This window comes from Misgurnus anguillicaudatus, chromosome 3 (assembly GCF_027580225.2).
Source record: "Misgurnus anguillicaudatus chromosome 3, ASM2758022v2, whole genome shotgun sequence".
NCBI lineage: Eukaryota > Metazoa > Chordata > Actinopteri > Cypriniformes > Cobitidae > Misgurnus > Misgurnus anguillicaudatus.
The window spans coordinates 43,852,749-43,877,974 of record NC_073339.2 but is presented as its reverse complement, the minus strand read 5'-3'; the positions used below and the strand labels follow the sequence as shown (position 1 = coordinate 43,877,974).

General features: G+C 34.9%; 2 protein-coding genes across 3 annotated transcripts; both read left to right on the top strand.

The window, feature by feature from the left end:
- The first annotated feature begins 239 nt into the window (after positions 1 to 239).
- On the top strand, positions 240 to 4,713 carry LOC129445054 (zona pellucida sperm-binding protein 3). Of its 2 annotated transcripts, none has more exons than XM_055206145.2 (9): positions 240 to 983; positions 1,150 to 1,268; positions 1,371 to 1,474; positions 1,549 to 1,726; positions 3,099 to 3,216; positions 3,296 to 3,387; positions 3,471 to 3,559; positions 3,643 to 3,759; positions 4,564 to 4,713. In XM_055206145.2, exons 1-9 carry the CDS (start codon positions 348 to 350, stop codon positions 4,686 to 4,688), a joined length of 1,578 nt encoding a protein of 525 aa, XP_055062120.2. In that variant the 5' UTR covers positions 240 to 347; the 3' UTR covers positions 4,689 to 4,713. The 2 variants fall into 2 exon arrangements, with proteins under 2 accessions (XP_055062120.2, XP_055062119.2); XM_055206144.2 differs by having other exon boundaries at positions 244 to 983; positions 3,640 to 3,759.
- A 5,506-nt stretch (positions 4,714 to 10,219) lies between these two features.
- Positions 10,220 to 24,153, top strand: abcb6a (ATP binding cassette subfamily B member 6 (LAN blood group) a). Its single transcript, XM_073866238.1, has 20 exons — positions 10,220 to 10,394; positions 10,785 to 11,343; positions 13,498 to 13,638; positions 14,354 to 14,543; positions 14,640 to 14,732; positions 14,822 to 15,014; positions 16,511 to 16,632; positions 17,243 to 17,352; positions 17,452 to 17,517; positions 17,667 to 17,792; positions 18,663 to 18,739; positions 18,842 to 18,905; positions 18,985 to 19,070; positions 19,394 to 19,451; positions 20,864 to 20,968; positions 21,082 to 21,256; positions 21,355 to 21,467; positions 21,633 to 21,727; positions 22,561 to 22,629; positions 22,727 to 24,153. Exons 2-20 carry the CDS (start codon positions 10,828 to 10,830, stop codon positions 22,884 to 22,886), a joined length of 2,559 nt encoding a protein of 852 aa, XP_073722339.1. The 5' UTR covers positions 10,220 to 10,394; positions 10,785 to 10,827; the 3' UTR covers positions 22,887 to 24,153.
- The last annotated feature ends 1,073 nt before the right edge of the window (positions 24,154 to 25,226 follow it).

The following is a 25,226-nucleotide window of genomic DNA, read 5'->3' as shown; positions in this document are numbered from 1 at the left end:
ATTCGAAGCTTCGAAAAGCTTCATTTCTCCCATCACTAGGTAGCAGTATGCTAACATTTATTATACATTCTGATTAAAACATGCAAAACATTGAATTTAAAGCAAATAAAATGCAACAATGAATAAGGTGCAAAAAATAGATGCACATCCTTTATACAACATTCAGTTTCTACAACTTTCTTATATTAACAGCACCTCTACAGGATTTTAATTGTGATGGGCTGGAGGAAAATTTAGAGGGGCGGAGTCAACTTTGAACCACACCATTTTAGCCAATCAACATTAAAGAGTGATTGAATCCTATTTTGTCCTCTGACAACCCAGAGGGATGTTTTGTGACACCAACCATGGGAAGAATTTCAGTGTTCACTGATTTAATTTTATTGCTATCATACACATTATTGTGTAACTCTGAACCAGTAAATCTTGGGGAACCATATCAAAAAGCCATCTTTAGACATCCAATGCCAGTCCCAGGGCCCGCACAAAATGTACAAGCCTCATTTCAAAACCTCATTGAATCCAGAAGACCTGCTTCTTGGAGGGCCGCCCAGGGCTCTCTGCCGCAAGAGTTTATACCAATGCAAGTGCAATCGCAAAGAACCAACTACGCACCCATGCCTCTAGCTCCCAACAGGCCTTTGCAGAGCCAATTGAATTTTGGACTGAGTAAACCTGAAGCTCCTTTACAAACTCAACAAGGCTTCCAGAAGCCCATGCCAGGTCCTGTTCTCCAGCCCGTGGTGAGGGATGAGGTGGTGATACAATCAGGATTTGAAGTGAAGATGCCGGCAAACACTGTGGAGGTTTATTGTGGAGAGGACTCGGTCAAAGTTCAAGCCCAGCAGGATTTCTTAGGGAACCATCAGTTCATCGACCCATCAGATCTGACGCTTGGTGGTTGTCCTTTTGTTGGATTTGATGACCATGCGAGAATCGTTGTCTTTGAATCTGCACTGCAAGGATGTGGGAGCACACTTACGGTATAGGGCCTAAATTACATTAATGCACTTTTTATAGCTGTTCACATATTTTATTGGAAATAAAGCTTCTGTAAACAAATCTTTCAGACCATAAACAAGCTAAATGATTAATATATTAAAGCTTTATTTTTATTCTTTGTTAACACTAAGAAACATCCTATTTCAGATGACTGAGGATTCACTTGTCTATTCTTTCATTTTGATGTATTCGCCTTCACCCGTTCCTGACACGCCTATTGTGAAGTCCAATGAAGCCATGGTTGACATTCATTGCATTTACCCAAGGTACAATCTTATGAAAATAACATGCAAGAGTTTGTCGTATGCAAGCTAAACAAGCCCAATGACTTGCTTAACTAGCTTTATTCTGCACTGAAATATTATAAGGAAACACAATGTGAGTAGCAATGCTTTGAGGCCTACCTGGATTCCTCATGCTGAGATGAAAGCTGGAGAGGACAGATTACAGTTTTCATTAAAACTCATGACTGGTAAGGGAAGCTTCAACACTTACACACATTTTTAGTTTTATTCCACCCACTGAGGCCTTAAAACTTTTTTGTAGATGACTGGAGAAATGAACGACCCTCTAGTACGTACTTTCTGGGAAATTCCATAAACGTGGAAGCGTCAGTGGTCCGTGCGAATCACGTACCCCTTCGGGTTTTTGTGGAAAGCTGTGCGGCAACTTTGGGTCCCAGTGGGAACGCAGACACAGTTTACACATTCATTGAGAACAGTGGGTAAGTTGCTACAACAGATCAGTTTTTTTTTTGCTATGATGTTTATATTTTGTTATGTTTATATTGTAAGTGTTCGTGTTAATATTAGTAATTTTTTTGTTATTTTGCCTTTTTTATTTTATGTGTTATTTTGATATTTTTAGTGTTCATGTTAATTCATTTTTTTTGTTTTTGTTATTTTGATGGAGCAAAATTACTAAAAATTAAACTAATATTGATATGAAAACTAAAAATATTAGTGAAATAATTAGTAATTTTGCTATGATGATTATATGTCCTGTTTTTTATATTTTTAGTTTTTATGTCAATATTAGTTTAATTTTTAGTAATTTTGCTATGATTTTTTATTTTATGCGTTATTTTGATATTTTTAGTGTTCGTGTTAATTCATTTTTTTTGTTTTTGTTATTTTGATATAGTAAAATTTCTAAAAATTAAACTAATATTTATATGAAAACAAAAAATATTACTGAAATTATTAGTAATTTTGCTATGATGATTATATGTCCTGTTTTTTATATTTTTAGTTTTCATGTCAATATTAGTTTAATTTTTAGTTATTTTGCTATGATATTTTATTTTATGCGTTATTTTTATATTTTTAGTTTTCATTTTAATATTAGTTACATTTTTTGTGATTTTGCTATGATGTTTATATTAACATAAAAACTAAAAATAAATAAAATGAAATATAAACATCATAGCAAAAGTACTAAACATTTTACTAATATTAACAGACCTAACATATAAAAATAATAAAAAATATAAACAATGCACTGTAAAAAAATAGGTTGGATAAACTTAAATTACTTTAGTTGGTAATACCTAAATGTTTAAAAAAATTAACATATAGTAAAGTGAAAAAAACTTTGTAAAATATTTAAGCCGAAAAATAAGTTCAATTGGTAACACCTAAAACATAACGTTTTTTATATATATATTTTCAAGTAAAAAATACTTAGAAATATTTATGTTGAAGAAAATTGAAATTTTTAGGTGTTACCAATTGAAGAAATTTAACTTAATCAAATTTTTCACTTTTTTATAGTGTAATGTTATTTATTTATTTATTTTTTAGTTGTTTATTTTTATTTATTTATATTTATTTATTGAACTTCAATTTTTAGTTAATTTTAGTGCCTGAAGCTAATTTCAGTTTATTGTTAAGGAAACATTTCTAATTTTCATTTACTTTAAATCTTTCAACAAAAATTTAGGCTTGTGTTTTGTTAAAATTCAATTAACACAGTTTTTAATAGTTTTATGTAACAAACACTGTACCAGACAGACTTAAAGTGTTGAATACTTTCTGAAGCTGTCAAAACTTTACCTTACTGTTACGGTTTATTTGCCTGTACTTTTAATCTTCTAGGTGCATGATTGATGCCAAGCTGACTGGTTCCAGCTCCACATTCATGCCCAGGATTCAGGACAACAAATTACAGTTTCAGATCGAGGCGTTCAGATTTCAGCAAGACCCCAGTAGATCAGTGGGTTAATTTCATAATTTTCATGCATTTCCATTCAGTTGAACAAAATTTTAAGTACAATATTTTCATTTTCCACCAGATCTACATAACTTGCCATTTGAAAGCTACATCAACATCCAGCGCCAACGATTTAATGCATAAGGCCTGCTCGTATGTAACCGGAACTAACAGGTACAGGACAGCTCATATTAAGACCCTGTTTTTGGGAGTTTATTAATGAATTAATATATGATCATTATGACTTGACCCTTCAGCTGGGTTGCTGTAAATGGCGACGATCATTTGTGTGACTGTTGCGAGTCCAGCTGTGCTATAAGAAAGGGAAGAAGTGTCAACTCTGAAGGTATTCATTCATCCAAATGTGTTCAGCAGGACTTTAGGCTGTACAGTTGTAGTATGTTGTTTCTTTTCTATGTACCTTAGGAGATTTCTCATTGGAAGATGAAGCTACCGTGGGACCAATATTTATAGAGGAAACACGACCAGATGAGAAGCATTTACTTCCAATTGGAGAATCTTTTCGGCCTTCTTTAAAAGATCCAGGTGGCTGTTTTTGTTGTGATAGTGACTAAAAAAGTTGTCACTGGGGCAGTAAAAGGTCCTAACATGTACTATTTTAGGTACAGATGTGTATATATTTGGTAGATTAAATATTATTTCTTAGTTTAACCTAGAAATGTTATGTTCCCCTAACGTTAGTCTAATGTTAGTTAACGTTGGGATAACGTTAGAAAACATTAAACTAACCTAAAAGTAACGTTTTCCCAATGTAACTCTAACGTTAGAAAAACGCTAGGGGACTGTTAAACTAACCTAAAAATAACGTTCCCCTAACGTTATTCTAACGGTCCCCTAACGTTATTCTAACGGTCCCCTAACGTTATTCTAACGGTCCCCTAACGTTATTCTAACGGTCCCCTAACGTTATTCTAACGGTCCCCTAACGTTATTCTAACGGTCCACTAACGTTATTCTAACGGTCCCCTAACGTTATTCTAACGGTCCCCTAACGTTATTCTAACGGTGCCCTAACGTTATTCTAACGGTGCCCTAACGTTATGCCCTAACGTTATTCTAACGGTGCCCTAACGTTATTCTAACGGTGCCCTAACGTTATTCTAACGGTCCCCTAACGTTTAAATTACGTTCGAAAAATGTTAAACTAACCTAAAAATTAGGTTTTATTTCTGTAAATAACTTTTCTGGCTAACCAAAAACAAACCTTAAAAACGAACGTTAGGAAAATGTCTTGGGAACCAAAAATTGTTAGCTGGGTAAGGACCATTTTTTGACAGTATACAATCATTTGCATTTTACCAATCATTTCTACCATTAACTTTTTTCCAGAGTTTTCCATTGAGCTGCTGCTTGTGACTGGTTTGGTGGTTGTGGTTGGAGTTTTGTCTGCCGTTATCCTCGGAACGTTGTTTTATCAAAAGCATCTGAAACGTCTTACTGTAATATGTGAATGACAATAAAAGTCATTTTTGTCTCATCGTTGCGTTTCTTCCTGTGGCCCGCATTTTGTTGTTTAAAGCCCATTAGGTTTTTGTTTCTCTTCGTGCTAAATGACCCATCGACTTTTAAAAGAGCTGATGTGGTGTTCTTTACTGGTTTGTGGCACCGTAACCATTTGCTGTTCAAGGTTCGGTGGGCATAAATTTGTCATGGAGGAATTCAAGTATATATGACTCTGTTTGTAGGCATTGAAGAGATGCAATTAGTTCCAGACTATTAGGATTTGATTGCTCAATGGTTCATTTGTATAATATGGAAGTAGTTCTGATATATAGCCACTGTAAACAGCATATTTTTTTAGTGTTTACTCAAAAATTAGCTGTAAGAGTGACGTCTTATATTTCTTTTTTTTTTAATATAAATATATTGTTTTGGTGGCAAAGTATTATGGTTTGATTTGGTGAAGCAGATTGCATCGGTACACATAGCCTGTAGGGGCGGGAAGATGAATAGATGTAATTAAAACGGCCATAAAAGCCGTAGGAAGGTTTGTGTGTCATAACGGTGTGTTTGTACCCAGCTGATGTTCTGTATAATATCATCATGTTTTACAAACACATCCATTGACTCGCAGCGACCCAATAACAATAAAGCACATGTTTTATGGTTGCGGCAGTCTGCTGCCCCCTCGCATGCTTAAAATGAGACCCTGCCCATATAAATAAGTAAAATGCTGATGTGAGAGCCGTTATGATTCGGAACAGCTATGATAATGAACTGAATGCTGCGTTTGTGTGCATTTTTACAGGGCTTGGCAGGAGGTTAGCAAAATTTACATAGAAATAGTCTGTTGATGGACCAGATGACGTCATAGGACAATTAAAAATGCTTTTTCATTCTCTTGAAATGGAAATGTGGTAAAAATATACTGATTTTGTTTGATTACAGCTTAAAGGTACAGTATGTTTTTTTGTGGCATCTAGTGGCATCCCCTCCTCAAAACAATCTTTCCTAATTTACGGTCATATGGTATGGCAGGTGGGCGAGTCCGGGAAAAGATTCAATCAATTTCCGATGGATGAATTCCATCGAGCCCTACCTTTTCTTTCATGTCAGAAGCCGTTTCACTCGGATATACGTCACTACGGGGAAAATAAGACAACTGCTACTTCCGTTTCATGGCAACTTTAAAAGTCAACCAATTCTAATGACTTGAGTATAGCATGCGGTGTGAAAAGTCGTGAAACACATACGCCAAATTTAAATTTTGCGTGCATATGATATGCCAGTTCTTTTCCGTTCATCTTTTTGTGGTTTTATATATTGGTTTCTCAGTTTTTTACCATTGTCGCTTGGGTTGGGGGTTAGAACAACTTTTTGTTACATAAAATGACAACCTAACCCAAACCCCGATTCCAACTCCAAGCGACCATGGTTTAAAAATAGACAAAAACATGTAGAAACCTATATTTTAAATGATATCCCAAAGCAAAACCCAATTACAATGGTTAAAAAAATTGAGAAATCAATACATAAAACGATACGAAAAGATGTGGCATAAAAACAGGAAAGACTGGCGTATCATAGCACACAAAATTGGAATTTGACGTATGTAGCCTATGGCTTTTTACACTACGTGATATTTATACACACTTCATAAGAATAGGTTTTTAAAAGTATAGTATACCTTAAATGCACAAATTGCATTTGATAAAATTGTCTACCAAATGTGGAAATTGTTAATGCTAGATTTTATTTCATGCTCCTAAAGTCACAATGAAATTGAAATTAAAAACTTTTTTTACAAATTTATTATCTGTGAGATTCATTATTTAAAAAAATCATTTGACCTTATAATCTTTGATCTAAAATGCAAATCTCCCTCGAAAAATTTCTTTTTATTTCCGGTACACTGCAAAACATGACTTTCTTACTTAGTGTTTTTGTCTTGTTTTTGGTAAAAATAGCTAAAAATTCTCAAATTATCATGCTTTTCTTGATAAGCAAAACGACCCAAGAAAATAAGTCTAGTTTTTAGACCAAAAATGTCAAATTTAAGTGATTTTGTGCATAAAACAAGCAAAAAAATCTGCCAATTGGATAAACAAATTTTTCTTAAATTTTTCTTGAATTTGGTGTTTAAGAAAAACGTTCAAGATGATTTTTCTTGCCCAATTGGCAGATTTTTTGCTTGTTTTATGCTCAAAATCACTTAAATTTGATATTTTTGGACTAAAAACTAGACTATTTTCTTGGGTCGTATTGCTCATCAAGAAAAAACATCTTGTTTTCAGTAAAAATATCTAAAAATTCTCAAATTAAGATGCTTTTTCTTGATGAGCAATACGACCCAAGAAAATAGTCTCGTTTTTAGTCCAAAGATATCAAATTTAAGTGATTTTGTGCATAAAACAAGCAAAAAATCTGCCAATGGGGCAAGAAAAAAGTCTTGAACATTTTTCTTAAACACCAAATTCAAGAAAAATTTAAGAAAAATTTGTTTACCCAATTGGCAGATTTTTTTGCTTGTTTTATGCACAAAATCACTTAAATTTGATTTTTTTGGACTAAAATCTAGACTATTTTCTTGGGTCTTATTGCTCATCAAGAAAAGCATCTTAATTTAAGAATTTTTAAATATTTTTGCTGGAAACAGGACGAAAATAGTAAGAATTTTTTTCTTGAAAATAATTTTTTGCAGTGCAGTTAGCAAATAGCAATATAACTCAACTTCTAACGATCCAATCAAATCTCGATGGACAAATTCGAGTCCCGCCCTACCTTTTTTCTTATTTCAGAAGTCCTTTCACTTGGATATACGCCACAACAGGGAAAATAAGACAATTGTGACTTCATAATGCCATAAGAGTTCAAAAATGTTCAAGCATCTTTATTCCTAAGAGTGCGTATTGAATATTTTAAAATGTGAATATTTTCACAAACGCCACTGGTAATATGTAAATCAGTATATGCATGCATATTATTTTTGACATTTATTGTACATTATTTTCTCCACATTACAAAATGTAGGTACAAAGTTATTTAAATGAAACAATACTGTACTGGGTTTACAGTAATCTTTTGAAATACTCTGCTTTGTTGCCGTAAATAATGCTGTTCTTTTATTCGAATAAAGCAGGTAGACCAAACAAGATAAAGGCCTTATGCCGTAGACAGAGACGACGTCTGTCAGAAGTCAATTAACCGTCTTAATTAAGATTCCCGTCAAGAAAAGAATGCCCGTAATGGAGGAAGAGATTTAATTACCTTTCTCTTTCAGTCCTGAGCTCCAGATACTCAGGAAACAATTAGGTCTCTCTTATTCTGCCTAATGGACCCTGCTTCACTGACCGGCTCTATTAATAACATATATGGAGATAATGAGAGATGTCTTCACATCATACACTTGACGTTTCATGTTTTTAGGAAATGACAAGATAATTGTCTTTGTATAACGAGTGGACACAGAGGTCGTTTCATGGGTGATGATTTGTGACTGCTCGGACAAAAAAATCATACTTGCAAGGACTTTAAGGTTCATATATTGCATGGGTAGAGATCATGAGCAAGGACCCCCATATATCGAATAAAAACTGGATTTATAAAGGTTACATTACAAAGATATTAAAATGAGCAAGATATATAACATACTACATAAAACTGCCCATATAGATTTTAACGGGGGAGTTTTCATTTTGATCTTTTTTTAATAATTTTTATTAACACCCAAATGAATTTTTGTTTGATGCTAATTTCTTTATCCTAAAAAATATTTTGAATTCAAACTATATTTGGGGGACCCCCACAAATGCCACCCCGGACCCCCAAGGGGCCCCGGACCCCCTGTGGAAGACCCATGCTTTATGGTATGTGGTGAATGATTATTGCCCACTGTAAAAACTGCTTAAACACTGTTTTTTTGTGTGTGTTTTAGAGCAAATATTTATTTTCTAGTGACGCAAAATTAACAGCTGAGGAAAGCATGTAACTCTTGTCCAGAATTCACTCAAATTCCCGACAGATTTCAGAAATGCTCTCAGTCAGCATCTCCAAGCATGGAGGACACACAACCCCGATGTCACGTGTCTGGTATTGCACACTTCTCATGTCAATGTGCCTATATTTTTAAATGGTGCACAATCCATTTAGAAATGGAGCACATGCTACATATACAAGAAAACAAAGAAGACTATGGAACAAGTGCATTTGATTTTAATAAGCAATTTTGTTACTCACTGACAGGGCACAAACAGTAAGAAAACATTTTGATATTGCACTAAAAAAGTACAATACTGCCCTCTGCTGGTGCTTTGTTATCTCTTCAACAAAACAATAGACAAATCTAATTATTTTGAAAGATAGGCTACCTTCCCAATAAGAAAACATTTCCCAAGTTTATTAGGTTTTTATAAGAAATAATAAACGACTAATAGGTTTACTGTTGGATTTATTTTCAAACGTTACAAGACATTACATTGCCTTGTTGATTTAATGAGAAAATGTAATGTGTGATTTAAGAGAAAATCTTTTTTCAACAAATGTATGGAGAATTAATAAACAAATCCTCATTTGGGCTAAATTTACAATAGGCTTGCCGTTTTTACCCAAGAGACATTTAGAAACCAAAATGTATTATTGTTTAAATCTACTTTTTATCATATCTGTTATATCTGGACAAACAAATGAAAATCCTCCACAGGAATTTCTAAACAAAATAATGATTTAAAAGCTCACTATGATTGGTTCATCTTCTGCAGCGCTGTGAAAAGTAACAAGTGTCACGTGACAGCGCTAGTATTGTACTGTACTGTACTTTTTTGTTTTATTATTAGATACAACATTTACAATACAAGACAAATCAAAGAGGGTTACATAGTAATAAAGCCTATTGTACTATCATATATATGTACTACTACACCATGAAAGAGTCTAATACTGTATTCAGTTAAAGTCTGGACGATCATTTTTACCTCATTTTTTAAACATTATTTAAAGATCTATTAAAATGTAATATAATTTTATTAAAAATAGTATTATTATTCTTTTTTATTCTAAATATATGTTTTTTAGAGCATTTTTGTATCATAAATGATATGAATAAATGTACATGCTTGGATATATTTTGCGATTTACAAAAAAACTACGTCATACAGTCATACTTTGAATTTATCCGTATCTTACCTTGGGAAGTTGTTATTAACAGTAGTCAATAATAAAAGTTATAAAAGTTACCATGGCTCTGCCCAGTTCCTGCCGTTGTGGCTAAAAGGGATACAGCTACGGCTAGAATCTCGTGAAATCTCGCAAGATGACCGCTGTTTTTCATCATAGTCCTACTGTACAACCGAACCCTAAACCCAATATTTGACGGGATTTAGGCCGTAGCTGTATTCTATCTACGGAGACAATTGTTTTTCATTCGAATCCTACAACCAAATCTAACCATAAACCCAACATCTCGCGAGGTTTGGCCGTAGCTGTATCCTCTCTAGCCAGTTCTTGCACCGGCGTTAGGACTTTGAGGCGCCAGTGTGACGTCATGTTTTGTATAAGTCATGGTTGAAGCGCGGCATGAGTCGTTTACTACAAGGGCAGACCACAAATACAATCATTGACATGTTTATTATCGCACCAAAATCAACCTAATCGACCAGAACCCGTAACCGCTAAAGGACAACCTAAAGCACGAGAAGAAACTAGGGACCAGTCTGTGGAAACAGGTTTGTTTACATTTTACCGGCCTAACTTAACTTGTATAACTCCGTAATGTAGGCAAGTTATGAGATCGATGACAGCCTTTAAAATATAAGAGTTATAATTATGCCTTAATTTAAACATGATTATTAAATATTATACTTAAGTTACAACGCATGTCTGTATTTGATGTTATACTACTATGGTTGTAAGTATTATAATCTTAAGTCTTGCACTATAATACCATGGACTTGTAATAATTTGGAAACCATACACACATTTATATATGTAGCAGACACTTATCATATCCAAATACATAACACATATATCATTTAACTGTGGTGGCTGTAGTTTTTTTTATTTGCTGTGGGAAACTGTTTTTTTTTCTTCATCTAACCATGTTGCTTTTTGTTTAGATATATTTTATTTATAGTGAGGATCCTCATCATTATATATATAATGGTGGAGATGAAGAGTTTCTGTGAGGCAGGTGTCTCCATGCAGCAGGTCTGGGTGGAGGGCGGCCTGACCCTCTGCTTCTACTTCACCCTGGTGCCCTGCGTCCTGGTCACCCTCTCTTTTCTCTTCGGCACCATTCTGTGCGTATGCTACAGCCGTTATGGCACAGAGATGGAGCCCAAGTTCATCCCTCGCTCCAGACTCTATCGGCTCCAGGTGGTCCTGTCGGTGCTGCTCGCCCTGCAGGCTCCGGGCTGGGTGGTTTTCCGTGTCGTTCAGGGAGGAGAGCTGCCGGGATATGCGGTGCTGTACGGGTGCCTCTCAACGCTGGGATGGATCTGGGCCGTAATCTTGCTGAGGTTGGAGAGGAAGAGGGTTCTGGTGAGGGACAGAACCAGAGGACACAGTGCGGTCATGTTGCTGTACTGGGGTGTAGCTTTCGCAGCCGAAAACCTGGCGTTTATTTCGTGGATGAGCCCTCAGTGGTGGTGGGGTTTAGAGACTCCCAATCAGCAGGTATATCTGTATGAAATATGTTTTTGTTGTACCATGATGTACCTTACAGTGCAAAAAAAAAAAAAATTAATATGGCAATCAGTGGTGTAGTATATTTCAAAAATACCATGGTAATACTATCATATCCCATCATTCAGTCAATTTTTTACAGTATATTTTTACCTGGAAGATTTTGATTGTATCATGAATTAGTGGTTTATGACCTTTGGCCGTATTTCCATTGTTTTAAGAAGTGAATAGGATGTATGAATACACACACACCATGACACAGCGTTATTTTATCCTTTTAAAGACTTAAGGATTTGAAGTAGGTATGAAGCAACAGGTTTCATTCAAGTTCAGCCCCTTGCAATGACTCTGCATTTTTAAGATGTAATAATACAGATGTTAGAAAACCAAACTATCAGTGTATGTTTATTAGTAGTGACTTGCATGTTAAAATCGTTGAGTCATGCTTAGTCCTGGCTGCGTGTCTCCTCTTGCCCTTATTAGCCACACCCCCAAACCCTTCCCATTGACCAATTGGGTAACAGTTGACAGTGTTACATTGCAGTTTTACTTTACCCACTGTTTACTCACCCCAGTATGAGGTGTTGAATGTAAAAAGTTACAGTAAATCAAGTATAGTCAGATTTTGCAACTACATTTATCCAATTATTAAGAATTTATTGTTGATTATAAATAAAAATAATAATAACATAATACAATAATAATAAAAACGTATTATATTAATATATAATGCCACTTTTAAATTCGTAATTTAATAAAATGTGTAGCTGTACTGTAGCTATAATATTACAATTTAAGTTTAAATCTTATTTGTAAATATAAATGTTACTTTAAATTTTACTCTGGTTGCACGATATTGAAGATAAACGTGATATTTCAAAAAATTGCTAAATAATGTAGGGCTGTCAAAAGATTAATCACGATTAATCGCATACAAAATAAAAGTTTGTCTTTGCATAGTTAATGTGTGCACTGTGTGTCATTTATTTTGTATATACAAATACACACACATGCATGCATGTATGTATGTATGTAAGAAACATTTACATGCTTGTGTGCGTTTTATTTATTTATTTATTATACATTTATACATACAAGTGTACATAAATACAATTTTCTTAAATTTATAGATGGATGTGTGTATTTATTTATACATAATAATTGCACACAATACACAAACAAATATATTATGCAAACACAACTTTAATTTTGTATGCAATTAATTTTTGACAGCCCTAAAATAATGTAATATACATAAGGAATAATTGACATAATTTACTTGATCAGAATAAAGCATTCAACAGCCCCGTGGTGTAAAATATGCGATTTGATAATGCCTTGTTTTTATACAGTCAGTTTGATTTTTTTTTTTTAATGAAAATACAGTAAATTTGAATTTATGTACCTTCTCGATTCCTGCGCTCTGCGTTTTTTTTTTTATTATTATTATTATTTTCGATTAATCAGGGTTTTTTTACGTGGTCGATTCAAAATCGATTCTTAAAGCCCACGGTTTTTTCCCATATTTATTAATGTCTAATTACTAGTCTTCTCCACTAGATGTCACCCTTTTTTTTTCATTGCACGATGTTACCAAGGAGCGAAAGGCGAGCCTGTCATTCATTCATTCATTCATTCATTCAGTCTTTATTCTAATATATTCTAATATAATATAATATAATATTCTATATAATCTATATTCATTGAGTTGAATCGAAAATCGAATATAAAAATTGACCTGAGAATCGGAATTGAATTGAGAATCGAAATCGAATCGATTTGATAGCTTGTGAATCGCAATTGAATCGATTGGAAACATCTGAATCGATACCCAGCCGTAGTTTGTAACAATATATGTGTATATTTCACACATCAGAACACGGACAAGCACTAACATATGAGTTATTGTGTGCGTGCGTGTGTGTGTGTGTAACATTCACATCTGTGGTATTACGATTGTCAATTCGATATTTTATATATCACATATTTACACAAGCACACACACAAACTCTGATACATGCACTTAGATAGTTAAGTTTAAAGTAATCTGACAGAAGGATAGCTATCTAAAGATACACACGAGAGAAGCACAATGTCTCTGTACAGTATGTGTTAAATCTATCAATTTTTTCACTGTATTCTCAGATCGAGTTCGCGTTCTGGCTTCTGCGATATTTCGGCTCGGGTTTGCTGTTCCTCTTAGGCCTCAAAGCTCCAGGGCTGCCACGTCGACCGTACATGCTTCTGATCAATGAAGATGAGCGTGATGTAGAGAATGGAGCGCAGGTAAGTGATTGACAGACACACATCAATTATTTAAGTTTAAAGTGATAGGTCACCAAAAAATAAAAAAATTTAAATGACTCAACCCTCGAGTTGTTACAAACCTGTATAAATTTCTTTGTTCTGCTGAACCCAAAGGAAAACTGTGAGCAATGTGTGTAACCCAACTGTTCTTGAGCACCATTGACTTCCATAGTAGTTTTTTTCTACTACGGAAGTCAATGGTGCTTCTGTTTCCTGCTCCTCATTCCTTATTACAAATGTGTTCAGCAGAACAAAGATATTTTTACAGGTTTGTAACAACATGAAGGTGAGTAAATGATGACAGAATTTTCATTTTTGAGTGAACGATCTCTTTAATATAAATTTATTTTTAAACATTACAATATGCAAAACACTATGGGGCGGTTTCCCAGACCGGGCTTATCCTAATCCCAGACTAAAATGCATGTTTGAGCTGATTTAATTTAAAACACCTTGTCCTGATTGATTTTAACATAAATCAGTGACATTTTTTTTGTAAGGTATGTTTGTAAAAACTTCTTAAATGACCTAATTTAAAAAAAAAGGCATACTCCTGGATTAACCTAAACCCTGTCTGGGAAACCACCCCTATAAGTTTTATTAATGTTTCTGAAAATATTTCAGAATTTAAATATGTGTTAGCTGATCAATAAGACATTAGATGATGATCTCACAATCTCACGCATCTTAACAGTCTCTTTTGGGTAACTCTGATGAGAGTCAGTCTACATGGAAGGATTTTGGAAAGAAGGTGCGCCTCTTGATCCCATACATGTGGCCTAAAGGAAACATTCTGCTACAGCTGCTGGTTTTAATGTGTCTCACTCTGCTGGGAGCTGAACGGGCAATCAATGTGTTCGTGCCCATATACTACAAAAACATAGGTACGGTTTCATATTTATTCATATACAGGAGAAGTGGTTGAGGTTCAGAGATTATTCAAAAGACATTTTATTCAAAATGATTTTGTCCTATCACAGTGAACCAGTTAACAGACGGAAGCTCGTGGAAGACTTTAGCAACTACGGTGTGTGTTTACGTCTTCCTGAAGTTCCTGCAGGGTGGAGGAGCCGGTGAGAACGTCGCCCGGTCTCATGAGTTTTTTTTTAAGTCATCATTTTAAATGCATCTAAAATAATTGATCATCTGTTTCTGACCGCAGGTGCGTCTGGGTTCGTGAGTAACATGCGTTCCTTCCTGTGGATCCGGGTACAGCAGTACACTAATCGTGTGGTGCAGGTGCGTCTGTTCGCCCACCTGCACTCCCTTTCTCTCCGCTGGCACCTGGGTCGCCGAACTGGAGATGTTTTAAGAAGCATCGACAGAGGAACGTCCTCCATCAACAGCCTGCTGAGGTCTGACTATTTGAATACATGTGACTGTGTTTACTAGGGAGTGGTGCAGGGTAGGGTCACAATATATTCCCATATTACACCAACACACATATCGCAATGTTTTGCAATAATAATAGTAGATAAAAATATGCATAATCAGAGTTTTAGGTTGATGCAGAAAGCAGAGAGGCCGGTGAGACAAAGAGAGTAGCTGCGTTTTTAAAACCTTTCAAATAAAAAATGGTCCCATTGGAAACACAGCAATTTCGTGTAAACTCCAAAAAATGTTTTTGCGGTTGGGTGAGGTTTTTCAAGCAATTCGAACAAGGAATATATCGCAAAAATGTTACCTGACATGCATGTAAAAGTCACATGATTATTCTTTAAATAAACATGGTGCGTTATGTTTGATTGGAGGACAAAACAGAAGAGGTGTGGTCGACATCTTGTGTCACAAGAATCGTCAAGCGCATAACATCAAAATACAGTGAGAGCGATTGTATGCTTTTGAGTCACTTTTGTGGTATTTTGATATTATTCACATGTCGGTCTGGGCTGCACCATATGAAGTCGAACACACGCGTTTTTTTTGGAATGACATCACGAGAGAAGAAAATTATGTTTTAGTCGCATAACATCGGTTAATGGAAATTGTCGCAATAGTTTTTTTGTCGACATTTAAAAAATAACGTAAAATTTAGGGCAAGTCTTCAATGGAAACACAGCTAGTGATGGTTCTTTTTAACATTTATGTTGTTGTATAATTGTCAGTTTTGAAATAAATAATTTGTTTGATTAAACAAATTGATTTTACAAACATTTTATTTGTTTGTAAAATTATTTTAGCGCATATCGCATCATTTCGAAAGTTATCGCAAAATCCCTAAACATGGTGCCGCCCTAGTGCTGGGTGATATATTAAATAATATTGAGATATTGCTTACTATGGTTGTTCTTGCGTGTCCCGGGTAATAATAGGACAGCGAAATATTGAAGAAACCGCAATATGCTAAACCAGGGTGATGCAAAATAAGATATGCAATGCTTTAATGCGTTGAGTTTATAAGATCTATTTAAATTATATTAAAATATATTTAAACATGAAATATTATATAACTAACATACATGTTCTTAATTCTTTTCTCTTTTTTGAGAGAGAGAGATTCAGTAGTCTATCTGCATCAACCTAAAACTTGTGTTTAATTTTTGGCTACCTATTGTCCACATTTGCGCTGTTTCTGTAATTTTGAAATATCTTGCGCCTGGTAAATGTTTTTGTTATGGCTGATGTTATTGCATGCATGCATACATACATACATATATACATGCATATATAAAATTTTACATGCTTTGTTTAAATCTATTATCAAAATATCATGAAAAATGTCAGCAATATACTGAACTGCAATTTCTAATGTTAGAAGAGTAATAATAACTGTATGAAAAGTAAAAAGTAGTCCAAGTGATCAAATCTATATGAGAGATCTTTAAATATCCTGTTTATATCATTTCAACAGCTACATCGTATTCAGCATCCTCCCCACCATCGCTGACATTGTTATTGCGATCATCTATTTCATCTCTAATTTCAACGCCTGGTTCGGCCTCATAGTGTTCATTTGCATGGCCCTCTACCTCAGTGAGTATCAAATAAAAATGTTTTTTTACGTATGTATTATGTTAATATTTATGTATGTATGGCTTTTTCATATTTATGTAATTTAAATAAATAGTACATAAAATTACATATTAAATAAATACAATTAATATTTTTTATTACATAGTTTTAGATTTTGATATGTAATATTTTTTTTAAATATTTGAATGTGTAATAATCTGTTTTTACACTAAGATTGACATTAATAAAGATGCCGCGTCACTTCTCGAATTTAGCTTAAACCCTTTTCATGTTAGACCTTTAGGCCTTTAACTGGTTCCACTGGTTGTGTTTAATTAGAGAGTGTAGTTAAGTTTGTGTTTGTAATTGACTACTAGACTAGTGTTTTCTGCATACTATTCAGTATAGTCTGTATGCATTTAGTATGCAACACAATATGCAAAAAAAAAATAATAATAATAATAACTCCTTGAAGAACAATAGGGTCCTCACACCCCGGTGTGTTCGGGCCCTAATAACCATAACACATAATTGTTGTCACATGACCTCACTACTTTAGTTTTGTGAATTGATATTACCTACCTTTGGTTCATTCGAGTGGATGGCATTTGAATATTTGTGTTTTTATCAGCTCTTACCATCATTATCACCGAATGGAGGACAAAATACAGAAGAGACATGAACACGCAGGATAACAATGCGAAATCGAAAGCCGTGGACTCTTTATTGAACTTTGAAACAGTACGCAAGTGTTTCTCTCACTGTTTGATATTCACTGTGAAAATTTTAAAACATGATGATGGTAGTGAATTAATCGATTGTTTGTATGTGTTTACTAAGGTGAAATATTACAATGCAGAGAGTTACGAAGTCAGTCGCTTTGAGGATGCCATCCTCAAATATCAGGTAACAACATATAGTTATATCCTCGCACATATATTTCCTCTCTTCTCTCTACATGAATGTCTGTCAGTTTAAAGGACAAAAATGTGAATTAAAATGTGAATTTAACTGTGTTATGTTTATAACTTGTTACATTTTTTTTTTTTGCTCAGGTATCGGAGTGGAAGACGAACGCTTCATTGGCCTTCTTGAATCAAACTCAAAATCTGATCATTGGCTCAGGGCTGCTGGCCGGATCTTTGCTTTGTGCTTACTTCGTAACCGAGGGCAAGTTTCAGGTACAGACAGTCAAGACGGCTCAGATCTAATCTTTTTTTTTTAATAGGTTTTGGTTTAAACAATAAATAAATCAAGTTTTAGTATATAAATGTATGACTCCATTATATACAAAATTTTAATGGATGAGCCATATTCAAAGCAATAAGCCACTTCAGCCCTTAATGCATTATTACTTTATTTTTTGCTTCATTAGATGTATTCGTTTTTTATTATTCGTTTTAGGCAATTTTTGAGATGTGTAGATTTATATTATTGAGTAATAAAAGTCTTTATATATTTACTGAAAAGTGTTTCTCAGCATACTTTTTCTTACCAAATTTGCATTACCCTTATTTCTCATTCTGCATTTAAATTTGTGACCCTGAACCATAAAACCATAAGTCACATGGGTATATTTGTAGCAATAGCCAACAATACATTGTATGGGTCAAAATTATATATTTTTAGTGATAAAAATCATTAGGATATTAAGTAAAGATCATGTACCATGAAGATATGTTGTACATTTTCTACCATTAATCTATAAATTATAATTTATTTATTATTAGTAATTTGTGTTGTTAAGGACTTTAAAGGCGATGTTCTCAATATTTAGATTTTTTTGCACCTTCAGATTCTAGATTTTCAAGTAGTTGTATCTCGGCCAAATATTGTCATATCCTAACTAACTATACATCATCTAAAAGTTGAGTAAATAATGTTTCCATTAATGTAAATCTCATTGCATGCATTTGTGACATTCAAGTTATAGATTTTATTTTATCAGTATTTCAGTGTTCGCTGGGAATCAAACCCATGACCTTTACATTGCTAGTGCAATGCTTTACACATCAACCATCAGGAAAATGAACTACATTTTGCTCTTTCAGGTTGGAGATTATGTGCTTTTTGGGACGTACATCATTCAGCTCTATACGCCTCTCAACTGGTTCGGAACGTACTATAGGTATGAAACTCTTTAATTTATATATTACAATGATACATTTTCCAATAGCTATATTTTTATAAAACAAGACACAAAGTGAAAGTCATCTCTTTCCTCGCACAGAATGATCCAGAACTCGTTCATTGATATGGAAAGCATGTTTAAACTCTTCACCGAGGAAGAGGAGGTGAGTGGATGCTTTATTTTGAAGTTCATGCCACTTTACATAATAAATGGTGTTGTTATATGTATGTGCTGCTTATTAGGTAAAGGATGAAGTGAACGCGGGAAGCCTTCACTACAGACAGGGAAAAGTCCAGTTTGAAAATGTCTTTTTCAGCTATACGCAAGGGTGAGTACATTCTGAGGTCGGTCTATTATGTACATTTTAATACATTTTTGCACTTCTCCCACAAAAGCAGCTTTACAGAAAATATTTTAAGATAAAAACTTGATTAAAATATACAAATTATGTATTAGAATAATGATATAGAAATAGGAAAACTGTATGTAAGATATGCTAAAAGAATAAACTGTAGTGTGGTGTTACTATGATACTGAACGATTACTACATTAGTAAACCACCCCTGTAGTAATTTAAAAAGTAACCGGATATTCGTTTGAACAATGATGTGCAATAATTTTTTTTCTTTAAATTTTATAATTTTTTTGTAGCAAGGAAATTCTGAAAGATGTCTCTTTTACCGTACAGCCTGGTCATACAGTAGCACTTGTAAGTTACATTTTATTTTATTTATTTTTTATTTGATCATTATTTGATTATATGCATTTGTCTTGATGTAAACACATCTATCAAAACATACTGTATTGTAGTATATTTGTTGTGTTCGGTGTATTTAACTATGTCACACCTAACTTTACTGCTGCTGGGAGGATTATGCGCACACTATTTCACTCCTTGATCGGCCGTGTCAAGGATTTGACAATAAAATTGAGTTTCAAATGTATTTCCTCCTTGTCTTCGTTTCCATTAAAGATTTGCGCAAAACTTTAGCGTTATTTTCTAAATGTTGACAAAACACTATCGCGAAATGACACCATTTTCCATTAACCAATGTCATGTAACTTAAACACTATGAATAAGTCATTTCTAAAAACCATGGCAACGGGTGTGTTCGACTGCGCCGCAGAGACTGACATGCGGATGACATCAAAATTCTGCAAAAACGACTCCTCGCGGTATTCTGATTTCATGCGCTTCTTGAACATACCGCACCATATTTAAAGAAGGATCATGTGCTTTTATGCACATCATGTGACCTGTAAATGCCATTGCAGTTTTGCAATATTTTCCTTTTTCGAATTTCCTGAAAAACCACCTCACCTGAGCGTAAAGATTTTTTGCGAGTTTATGTGAAATTGCGCATTTCCATTGGGCACATTTTCAGTTTACTATTTTAATTTGCATAACTTGAAGTATAATGGAAACGCAGCTTATGTAAAAATTTGTATCTTATCGCCGTTTCGTCCAGATGGATCCACCATATTGGGAGCCTAAAAATTTGGATAAATCTGAAAATGACACTTTTGCGGTTTTGTGTGTACAGCCAATCCATATATTTTGTCATGCGATGATGTCATCACCCCACGTCTCGCCCTAGTCAGACACTGCAACATCACGTAACCGCAACAACAACAATGGCAGACTACATGCTTGTGTTCGTGCTGCAGAAAGTAGTGAGCCTATTATCTTTACTAAAGCAAAATTTGTTTATTTGCTACTAACAAATTATTATGAACAAAAACAAGGTTTTTGTGCATGCTCCTTATTTCGCGTTTTTTAGTGCATCTCTATGGCAAAATTACAGCACCACATACTGGTCTGGCATGTATACTACATCGATTTAAGTCGGTTTCAGTGGTTTTGTAGATTATGCACATAGATATTTCTTGAGACAATGACGTGTTTTCGGACAAGAGAAAAATAAAACTGAAGCTCTGGCTTCGTGTGGATGTGGCCTTAGTTTTTATGTGTAACAGAGAATTGCTGATGCTCAATTGGTTGAACGTTGTGTTGGCACTGTCAATGACCGTGGGTTCAATTCACAGGAACACACATACAGATAAAACTCTTTGATATGCCAAATGCATGAATGTAAATGTAATTATTTTGATCCTTTTCAGGTTGGTCAGTCCGGATCAGGGAAAAGCACCATCATTCGCCTGCTATTCCGTTTCTATGATGTTCAGGGAGGGTGTATAAAAATAGACGGTCAAGACATCTCAAAGGTGTGCACCGCAAAAAGCACTCGTGCATTTGTGTTTAAGAGTCTTTATTAAATACGGTAATGCATTAAAGACAGCCTTTAGTAAATACAGTAAGTTATCTGGATGTGTTTCAGGTGAAGCAGAGCTCTCTGCGTGCTCACATCGGCGTCGTTCCTCAGGACACCGTTCTGTTTAACGATAACATTCGAAATAACATCCGCTACGGTCGGGTTACAGCTAGCGACCAGGAGGTGGAGGAGGCGGCTATTGCTGCTGACATCCATGACAAAATCATTACTTTCCCTGATGGTGAGAGACTCCATGCCATCCAAATAAGTTAAACACAGAAAACTGTGACTTCACGTTTGAGTTAATAGTTAATATTGATGATTGATCTGTATTTGTAGGTTATGAAACTCAGGTGGGTGAAAGGGGTCTGAAGTTAAGTGGAGGAGAAAAGCAGCGAGTGGCTATCGCACGTACCATCCTCAAAGCACCACAGATCATACTCCTCGATGAGGTAAGATGACATCACAAGTGCATTATCGGAGAATGCCTTTTTTTATTTGCATTACAGAACCGAACTGAACAACAAGTTGTTGATAACGTATTTAAGCGTGCATCAGAGACATCAGGGTCTCTCTTCTGTATGCTGTATGTAAATAAGATACATTTCTACCCACAGGCTACATCTGCTTTAGACACACAGACCGAACGAAACATTCAGGCCTCTTTAGCTAAAGTCTGCACCAACCGAACCAGCATCGTGGTTGCACACAGGTAAATGCAATTCACTTTGTCTATAATTTAATGTGTTTATATTAACTGTCATGGTTTTGGTTATATCATTGGAAAAACAAATTGCTACCAAAGGGTGCCTATTATGCAAAATCCACTTTTACAAGATGTTTGGACCTAAATGTATGTTGGCAGTGTGAGCACAAAAAACCTACAATGAAACCAATCCACCTACTCCTTCTGTTTTAATCCTCATTAAACCAAAGCAGTCTGATTAGACATGCCGTTTTGATTCTCATGTTAATGTGATGTCAGACTGATAAAGCCCCGCCCACAGACACTGACTGACAGGCCTGCATTACCATGTTCTCTGCCCTGAGTGAGTTGTACGCTATCCGCCATATCTCAATAGTGTGATACTATTGTCTTAGACTGTCTTCACAGAAATCAGATCTATGTCTCAGTAGTAGTAGTAGCTCATTAGCATTTAAAGATACACGGCAGATTTTTGCTCCCAAACAAATTTGGACATACTAAAACAAATGATCTGTGGGGTATTTTGAGCCAAAACTTCAGACGCATTCTGGACACACCCGAGACTTATATTACATTTTGTAAAAATGAGCATAATAGGTGCCCTTTAAGTGTCTAACTCATATAATTGTTACTACTTTTACAGGAAATATTGTGATGGGGTAATAAGCAATTGTAATTCGGTCATGATACATGTAACAAATATAGCCGTGCAGTTATTGAAAATAAATCAACGCAATAGGAATTATTGTCAGCTAATCAGAATTAAGAATGCGACATTGCCGTATTATTGTATAAACAAATTCAATGGTCACATTTTGTCATTAATGTTTGCGCTCTAGATTGTCGACCATAATCGGAGCCGACATGATTCTTGTTCTCAGTGATGGGCAAATTATTGAAAGAGGAAGGTGAGTGTCCACATTTCTGTTTATTCAACACATAATTTATTCATTTATTGCTTCAAGTAATAAATCATGTGAATGTCCTCCATTGTGTTTGTTACAGACACGAGGAGCTGTTGGCAAAGGGAGGCATGTATTCAGATATGTGGATGAAACAGCAGCAGGCCCACGACACCGATTCAGCCTCCGATTCGGAGACTAAAGACAGAACTTCAGAGAAACTACAACCCCCAGCGTCCACCGCCGGCCACAAGGGTCACTAAACACTGAAACGTTCACTGCTGTTCATTTATATATTTATCATCATGTTTTTTATTTTATATTTATAAAATACTACCTTTAACTATGTTCGTGCCAGGAAAATTTATCTGAGGTCAGTTCTTATTTCTAGATTAAAGTGCATTCATAACGCTAATGAATAATGTTTTATGCATTGTATTAAACAGTGCTCTTACTACAATTACTCCCTCCACTACTACAATTAAAAGTATACATTACTGACAACACATTTAAGACACTGAATGTAGGAGGGATTTGTTTTATTTTAATCATTTGAGTGAATATATGAGACTTTTTATTTGCTGTCTTTTGTAATAAAGAACTGCTGTTTATGATTGTTATTATGATGCTGACAGACATGCATTGTAACAATTATCATTTAAGTTACACTATTTAACTTGACATAGGAAAGTGCATTTCTGGTGTGAGTACACTTACAAATGTATATACTACCTTATGTTTAAGAGTAAATTTAAGATTAAACTTAAATTGAAATTAGAGGCCTGTTTCACAGACTAGGCTAGTCCCAGACTAAAATATATGTAACTTGTCCTGACATATCTTAAAATATATATCAGCGGCATTGTTTTTCTCTGAGGATACACACCATGTGTTTTTCTAAGTCACATTTATAAAAGCTGATTAAATGTCATTATAAACTATATTAGGGCCTAATTCTGGCTTAACCTAAACCTTGTCTGTGAAACGGAGCCTAAGCAAAATAAGTCCATTGTATTCATGTTTGACATTTGTTTTTTTTTAGTAGGATTGAACTGATGACTATAAAATAAGCTGTTTTTTAATAAGTAAGTGATCATTTATGATCATTGTGTTTTTCAAATGAATCCTTTTTAGTGGCTTTGTGTGTTATTGCTTAGACACAATTGTTTGTACTGTACAGACAAATCAAGATTAAGGTGGGACAGAAGCTAAACTCAGGGGGTGAGGTTAAAATGAGCCAAAAGGCAAATGTTTTAGTTTGCTATCCTAGATTTATATTTTTCCATCTGTATGAGTTTTTTTGTTGTATAACTGGTGATAGAATAAGCTGTGGGTGTTGTTTGTGAGGATTCCCTTATGTATATTAGATTGTACAACATAGCCAAAGAAGGGCTTTATACAGTATAAATGTGTATTATTGAGATGGCATTATTCTGTGCACAAATATTTTATTTACACGTGCTGCCTTCATGCTTTATGTAAAAATACAATACTGTGTACAATAAAAAAAAAAAGATGTATTAAAGGTCACGTTCTTCCTGATACCATTTTTTAAACCCTAGTTAGTGTGAAATGTTGCTATAATAATATAAATAATACCTGTAAATGATAAAGCTCAAAGTTCACTGCCAGGCGATATATTTTCTTCAATAGAATTCCTCTTTAAAAGCCTACAACGAACGGCCGGTTTGGACTACAGCCCTCTATTTCCTGCTTTAAAGGAACACACCCACATTTTGGGAATTTAGCTTATTCACCGTATCCCCCAGAGTTAGATAAGTCCATACATACCTCTCTCATCTCCGTGCGTGCTGTAACTCTGTCTGACGCAGCCCCCGCTAGCTTAGCTTAGCACATAGACTGGAAGTGGGTGGCTTTAGCTAGCATACTGCTCCCAATAAGTGAAAAAAATAACGCGATCATTTTCCTATTTATGTGTTGTGATTTGTATAGTCAAACCGTGTACAAATAACAAGGTGATATGAGACACAGCGATCTTTTAACAGTATACATACTGAGAACTATATTCTCTGAAGACGAAGCACTGCCGCATGGGCGGAGTGATTTGCACAATTCTGACCGAACTCTCTGCTCCTCACCAGGGGCTTCTCGTGTGCTGCGAGCAGATCACTCCGCCCATGCGGCAGTGCTTCGTCTTCAGAGAATATAGTTCTCAGTATGTATACTGTTAAAAGATCGCTGTGTCTCATATCACCTTGTTATTTGTACACGGTTTGACTATACAAATCACAACACATAAATAGGAAAATGATCGCGTTATTTTGTCACTTATTGGGAGCAGTATGCTAGCTATAGCCACCCACTTCCAGTCTTTGTGCTAAGCTAAGCTAGCGGGGGCTGCGTCAGACAGAGTTACAGCACGCACGGAGATGAGAGAGGTATGTATGGACTTATCTAACTCTGGGGGATACGGTGAATAAGCTAAATTCCCAAAATGTGGGCGTGTTCCTTTAATGATGTCAGTAAAACAGTTTGTTGACTAAACTCCGCCCACAGGAATACGTCAGTCACCAGCTTTGGCTCAAACGGCTCTGCTAAGCTAAGCTGCTATCGAATCACAACACACTAAACAAACTACACAA

Excerpts from the sequence above, each read along its gene's own strand:
- LOC129445054 (XM_055206144.2), top strand. The coding sequence starts at position 348 with ATGGGAAGAATTTCAGTGTTCACTGATTTAATTTTATTGCTATCATAC. Across the intron at positions 1,269-1,370 it reads ATTCATTGCATTTACCCAAG|GAAACACAATGTGAGTAGCA; the intron begins GTACAATCTTAT and ends AAATATTATAAG. Across the intron at positions 1,475-1,548 it reads TTCATTAAAACTCATGACTG|ATGACTGGAGAAATGAACGA; the intron begins GTAAGGGAAGCT and ends ACTTTTTTGTAG.
- abcb6a (XM_073866238.1), top strand. The coding sequence starts at position 10,828 with ATGGTGGAGATGAAGAGTTTCTGTGAGGCAGGTGTCTCCATGCAGCAG. Across the intron at positions 17,518-17,666 it reads ATGCCATCCTCAAATATCAG|GTATCGGAGTGGAAGACGAA; the intron begins GTAACAACATAT and ends TTTTTTGCTCAG. Across the intron at positions 21,468-21,632 it reads AGATCATACTCCTCGATGAG|GCTACATCTGCTTTAGACAC; the intron begins GTAAGATGACAT and ends TTCTACCCACAG.